Source organism: Typha latifolia, chromosome 6, assembly GCF_019914945.1.
Source record: "Typha latifolia isolate L0001 chromosome 6, TyphaL0001v2, whole genome shotgun sequence".
In the NCBI taxonomy this organism is placed as follows: domain Eukaryota; kingdom Viridiplantae; phylum Streptophyta; class Magnoliopsida; order Poales; family Typhaceae; genus Typha; species Typha latifolia.
The window spans coordinates 9,954,989-9,961,691 of record NC_133091.1 but is presented as its reverse complement, the minus strand read 5'-3'; the positions used below and the strand labels follow the sequence as shown (position 1 = coordinate 9,961,691).

General features: G+C 36.9%; 1 protein-coding gene across 1 annotated transcript; it reads left to right on the top strand.

Moving 5' to 3' along the window:
- The first annotated feature begins 1,799 nt into the window (after positions 1–1,799).
- LOC140790063 (serine--glyoxylate aminotransferase-like) lies at positions 1,800–6,421 on the top strand. The gene is made up of 6 exons (XM_073139976.1): positions 1,800–2,032; positions 2,623–2,886; positions 4,094–4,378; positions 4,768–5,134; positions 5,211–5,421; positions 6,136–6,421. The coding sequence occupies exons 2-6, from the start codon at positions 2,682–2,684 to the stop codon at positions 6,271–6,273; spliced, it is 1,206 nt and encodes a 401-aa protein (XP_072996077.1). The 5' UTR covers positions 1,800–2,032; positions 2,623–2,681; the 3' UTR covers positions 6,274–6,421.
- The last annotated feature ends 282 nt before the right edge of the window (positions 6,422–6,703 follow it).

Sequence of the window (6,703 nt, the reverse complement as noted above, 5' to 3'; positions counted from 1 at the left end):
GGAGAGAGAGAGAAAGAGAGAGAGAGAGTATAGCAGATTAACAATTAGAGGGATAGGGAAAAGAAATTTTTAAGCTTTATATATGAGTAATTATTATTTTCTTATAATTTTTTCTAAATTTTTAGAAATTTCTTAATATTTTTAAATGATATTTAGAATTTTATTTAATTAAAATAGTTCGATCCGATACCGATAGTCAATACGTATCGTTTTTCCGAACGATCGATCCCAATCTCAATACCGATTTTCAAAACCTTGGATATATGCTTGTAGTTGTCCAAAAATGAGTAATATAGCACAATGTCTAGTGTAGCAAAAATCACAAAGTCGCTGCCTAGAATTGTACTGGACTAGTTGTAGGAATCCACCGTGGGGGTACCTCAGCAAAGCAATTGGAGTTTGCACACCTTTAGAATATTTTTAATTTCTAAAAAGTTTCATCTTATTGATAGGAAGCATGTCCTTAGTTGTGTTTAACCTTGTGTTGGTTGAGGTGATGTTTCCCTCACTGGTTGTGTTTGTTTTTGAGGTTGATACTTTATGATCTGTTCTGCTGTAATCTTGTGGAAATTGTTGTTGATCCATCTTTAGATAGTTTCAATTTTGGCAGTGTTCTGACTTTTGTCAAAAGAAAAAGGGCATTAAAGATATGCAACTAAGGAAATAAGAAAGACAAAAATTCTAGTTCAGTGTGAAATTCTTGTCTGATACAACAATGCCAACCAATGGTTCTGTGTTAAATGTAATGCATAACGAGATACTTCACTGCTCCGCTTATAAGTGTCTCATTGTGTGGTATAAGTTGATTCACTATGACATGGAGATAGTTTTTCATTTTGCCTTTTGTCTTCAGCTTGAAGTACCTTATGGGAGAGCTAATAAGCTGTAGAGCTTGCATTCAGACAATTCCGGATTTGGGCCCTTCTTGTCATACTACATCAGAAGACATTTGTCCATATGCAGGGGGAAACCAAGTTGAAAAAAAGCAAGTTAGTCATCTACACTGAAAGCTTGAGTAGAGGTGATCAACAGGCTTACTTCAGCCAAGCCTAGCTCAAACCCTCTTGAAATGTTAATGGGCAATACGGGCTAGGGCTTTGCCCACCCGGCCAGAGCCAAAAGCCCAACTTACTATGCTTGCCCACGGTCCGGAGCATTAAGCTCGCCGGCAATCTCACCCATCTATTTTGTACTCTTATTTAGTCTCATATTAAAAGTTTGGTGCATTGAAAAATATTATATTAGTATTTTCATAGCAAAGGTAATCAAAATGTATAATAATATTGCTAAAATATTTATGATACACCTAAGTCATGATTCAGCTCGTGTCCAATATCTCACGGATTAGTAAGTAATATCTCAAGGATTAGTAAGTAGCATGGTCGGCTTGAAAAGCCCGGTTTAAACTTGCCCGGCCTGCAAATCACCTCTTACCATTGATGGAAGGCTTATTAGCCAATATCCAAAAGCACTGACTACTTGCACCTTGCCCAAATTTTCCAGAAAGATGATCCAACCCCTTGGCAGATCAAGCATTTGATCAGGGTATTACAAAGATCTCTTATCAAATGACTTTGATTGCGTTTGAAAAATAAAAAGATTATATGTTTAGAGAACGTTACAACCTCCCTTGCAGTGGCAGAGGATCCAATGCCCAAGACCTCTCTTACCTTCTCATCCTCTCTTGCTTTATCCTTATCACACAGCAATATAAACTATCTCAAACCAAAAAAAAAAAAAAAAAAAAAAAAGAGGAAAAAAAAGGTAAAGCCAAAACCCAAAACAAAAGACAAAAGAGAGGAAGAAATGTTTGGGGCTCTCCTCTCTCAACGGTCCTGAGCCTCTCTCTCTCTTATCTTCCACGTCGGATCTTTGATGCCGACCGTTGGCCATCCCCTCTCCTACGAATCCCTCCCGCCCTATCCTGTTCTTCACACTCTTTAAATAAGCTTCCGCTCTTCCACTCTCCATTTCACCCACAAGAAGCTCCACCTCTTCAGGGTGGAAGAAAGAAAAATAAACCAACTTCCAAGTATGCATCACTCTCTCTTTCTTTCTCTCTTCTCTTCATGTGTCTGTTGTGTTGAGTTAATTTTTGTGACTTGTAAAGATGGTATTATTGCAACTCATCAAAGAATGATAAGAATCCCTGCTTGTTGGACCTTGTTTTCATATAACTAATCTCATGATGTTTTCTCAAAATATAAGATGCAGTTTTGGTTTGTTTCTTTGATAATTTAGCCTATGATGACAATTCCATGCTCTTGTATCATCTCAGATGTGTCACTCTGCAGCACTTCAACAAATAATCTTGAAGTTCTCTATGTTTTCTCATGATTATTTCCTGTTGCAACACTCGATTGTCAATTTATTGTTAAGTTTGATCCATCAGTTCAGTATCATGAATTTAATTGTTTAGTCAGTAGTATAAAATGTCCCCTGAATTGCATCTAAATCTTGACATTAAAGCACCTACTGAGACCTTCGCAAGTATGATGCCATTTAGCCTAACAATACTTTATGGCCCATTAATGGTTCTTTTACTGCAAATCATATATAATTCATGTGTTCACTGAAAAGTAGCATTATAGAGCTGATATAAGTTGGTCTTTTGTATGACAGATTGTTGAATTCAAATAATAGAAAAGGTCTTTTTAGCAACTTGAAGATCAAAGAGAAAGATGGACTACGTATATGGACCTGGGCGGAACCATCTCTTTGTTCCAGGGCCTGTGAACATCCCGGAACCTGTATTAAGAGCCATGAACAGGAACAACGAGGACTACCGCTCCCCTGCCGTGCCTGCATTAACAAAGATTCTTCTCGAGGATGTTAAGAAGATTTTCAAAACAACAACTGGGACCCCGTTTTTAATCCCAACAACAGGTGCCTCTTTGACATATTTATCTAATTAGGTCTATATGCTTGTGTGCATATGAAATGCTTCTATGTTTCTGTTATCTATCTGTGCTAGCTATGTTTGTTGTAAATAAACTTTATCTACTGAAACTTTTTGTTTTCTTGAATTTGAAGTTCTGCATTTGAATTTGAAGTTCTGTCTTCCTTGTTTTCGACATTTTCCTCCCATAAATGGTCAGAACAAGCAGGGTAATGAACTGTTTGTTGTCACATTAGTGAGATCAGTAGGTCTGAGGTTGAAATCTATCAAACTAGTTGTTATTATTAAATCCTTCACCTATATAATTCAAGTTCCATAACAAGACTAGATAAAATGTCAGGGTAAAAATTTGTGAGATTTGGAAGACACAAAGTTGTAACACAAAGTTTTTCATGATTTTCGGGAATTGTTATTGGAAATTATAGTTTTTAAGATGGGTTTTGCATAGTGGCTGAGGAATTGTGGGAGTATCAGAATGCCAAAATTTCCTCCATGCCAGTTATGCAACCTAATCAATCTGTTCTTATATATATATATATATCCCCACTAGAAAGGCCCCTGTGCAGCTTAGCGAAGATGCATATGATATTACACTCATAATGGTCCAAAATGTTCATCACATAATTTGGTCGAGTTTGATATCTGTTGATTCCAAGATTTATATGAAAGACACCATATCCATTTAGTAGTAAATCACTCTGTTATAATCCCAGTCAGTACTTCAGCTTCATATCAAATTTAACATGATGCCTTCTTAGTTAAAGAACCATCGAGTAATGTCTACCTATTTATACTCTTGGTGATTTATGCCATCCTATTTCAGATGCACATTTCAGTTATGCAATTGCAGTCTCTCTCAAGTCAATTTTTTGGTCACCAAGAAGACCCAAAGGGTTATACAATTTTCATCAATGTCCTAGCCATTACAAACTCAACTTTATGTAGATCAACTAAACTGAAATTTATGTGCGTGGGGACTACTAAATATCTCCTAATTTTTGAATTACCAGAGCATATAATATGTTGAGGATAGTCTACAGATAAAGAAAAATAAAATAAAATGCAGTCAATGTTCATTTATTTTGCCTCACTGTCTGGTACTACCTTCAGTTAATTCCAGTTGTTAGTGTTTTTAGTAGGATTTCATCTTTGATGATACAGCATTCAGTGAACTGTTTTGTTATTTCTGTTTAGGTACTGGAGCTTGGGAAAGTGCACTAACAAACACACTATCACCTGGTGATAGGATTGTTACCTTTCTTATTGGGCAATTCAGCCTTCTCTGGATTGATCAACAGAAACGCCTCAAATTTGATGTCGATGTCATAGAAAGTGACTGGGGATACGGAGCTAATCTTGACATGCTGGCAAAAAAGCTAGCAGAAGACAGGGCTCATACTATCAAGGCTATTTGCATTGTTCACAATGAGACTGCAACTGGAGTGACCAACAATTTGTCTACTGTAAGAAACATACTGGGTAAGTATGATGTTCCATTTATTGTGCAAACGATTCGTAGTTCTTGAAAGTTAAAAGTCTTCCATGACGCCATGGTAAGATTGTGTGAGTAATATACCATAAGTCATGAATATAATCTAAAATATGGTGCTTTGTCGGATTAGCAGTAATCCGTTGAAATGACTTTTACATGGCAGACACTGATTCTCATTATTTGATTCACAAAACATTGAATAAGAAGGAACACTATTGATCTAATAAGTGTTAACAGTCCATTTGTGGTAGATCATGCTCACTATAATTGTTTTATTACTACTTACATGACTTCCAGCAAAGATGTGGAAAAATATTTGTGTCCTGGAACTTCTTCACAAATATATCGTATATATAATGGCGCTATTGGATTGCAGATGACTACAGGCATCCTGCATTACTGCTTGTCGATGGTGTGTCATCGATATGTGCTCTTGACTTCCGTATGGATGAATGGGGAGTAGATGTAGCTTTGACAGGCTCACAGAAAGCTCTTTCCTTGCCTACTGGAATGGGAATTGTCTGTGCTAGCCCTAAAGCTTTAGAAGCCTCAAAGACAGCTAAATCAGTTCGGGTTTTCTTCGACTGGAATGATTACTTGAAGTTCTACAAGATGGGTACATACTGGCCATACACCCCTTCTATCCAATTACTGTATGGCCTCAAAGCTGCCCTTGATCTCATATTTGAGGAAGGGCTGGATAATGTCATTGCTAGGCACAGCCGTCTCGGGAAAGCAACAAGGTTATAAATCACGCATGCTCTCAGAATTTGAGGAGACAATTGCTTTTGTTTTTGACTTCGACTTCAATATTTGCAGACTTGCTGTTGAGGCATGGGGTTTGAAGAACTGCACACAGAAGGAGGAATGGTTCAGTGACACGGTGACTGCAGTGGTTGTGCCACCATATATTGATAGTGCTGAAGTTGTTAGGAGGGCATGGAAGAGATACAATTTGAGCTTGGGTCTGGGCTTGAATAAGGTGGCCGGGAAGGTGTTCAGAATAGGACATCTTGGAAACCTTAATGAGGTATATATTTCATTCTCATGACTTGCTTGTATTACGTTTTGGGTTTCGAATCTGAGAATGTTTCTTTTCCCTCTCGGTAGATTGAATTTAGAGGATGTCAGCTAGTGTTACAGTAAGGCTCTTTCTAGTGTTTGGCCTAACTAATCAGTCTGCTACTTAGTTTGCAAATAGTAAATTGACGACTCTTTTTGGTTTTGTTTGTATTTCTTTTTTGCTAGCATCAGTCCTTAATAATAATTAATATAAATTTATTCCTATTAAAAATTTTCACTTTTAAGTTCCCTGGCAAGTATTCCAGTAGTATTTTTTTTTTGTTTCTGCATGTAAAGTTGACGTCTGATGTTAGAAAACTCCAGGTGGTTTGGCTGGATATCCTGCAGACATTTAATACTATCTCAATATCATAAGTTGATTTTTTTTCTGTACTAACTCTGTTGCCGTATCAATCTGAAGACATTGGTTTCATTGTGTAACTCAATTCCTGCAACTATTAATTACTTCTGATGAGTTATACCGACGTAAAAGCTTCTTATACAACGGAAACAAACTGTTGCTAGGATTTCACTAAAGATCTTTAAACAATAAAGACTAATTTATAACCTTTTCTCTTGAACTTTTTTTTCTTTGCCATGAGAAAACCAAGAAGATAACAGCAGATACATAGTGTTTTATATGTTTTGCAATGTACATATGACTTAACTATTTATTATGCAGCTCCAATTGCTTGGTTGTTTAAGTGGAGTGGAGATGATCCTCAAGGATTTAGGATATCCAGTAAAGCTGGGAAGTGGAGTAGCTGCCGCAGCCGCTTATTTTCAGAACACCATTCCAATGATCCCTTCTAGGATATGAGTTTTACTTCAGTTGCTTTTGCACACTTTCTGTATATATAATCTTATATTCTGCACTCTTTGGAGGGAGGCTCATGATCTAAATATATAACTATCTATATGTACTGAAACTTTACATGATAACTGGATTTTACATTTTTATAACTAAAGCAGGTGTAGACAATTGAATCACCCTCAACGCTGCAAGTGTAACAGCCATGAGGGAGCACTCCAAGAACATGAGTCTTTAGTATTGTTGAAAATTAATGCTTCCAAATTTTCTAATGCAAAGCGACAGCAATGACCTGCAGCAGGCCCTTATCCTTCCCGGAGAGCCTCCTATCCTCAGAATCAATTGCCCATTTTTCGCAGGTGCAAACTAGATAAGGTGACACCAAACCTACTCTCGACAAAATTAAACACATACAAATGGAGAAACTGTAGTCATAGAA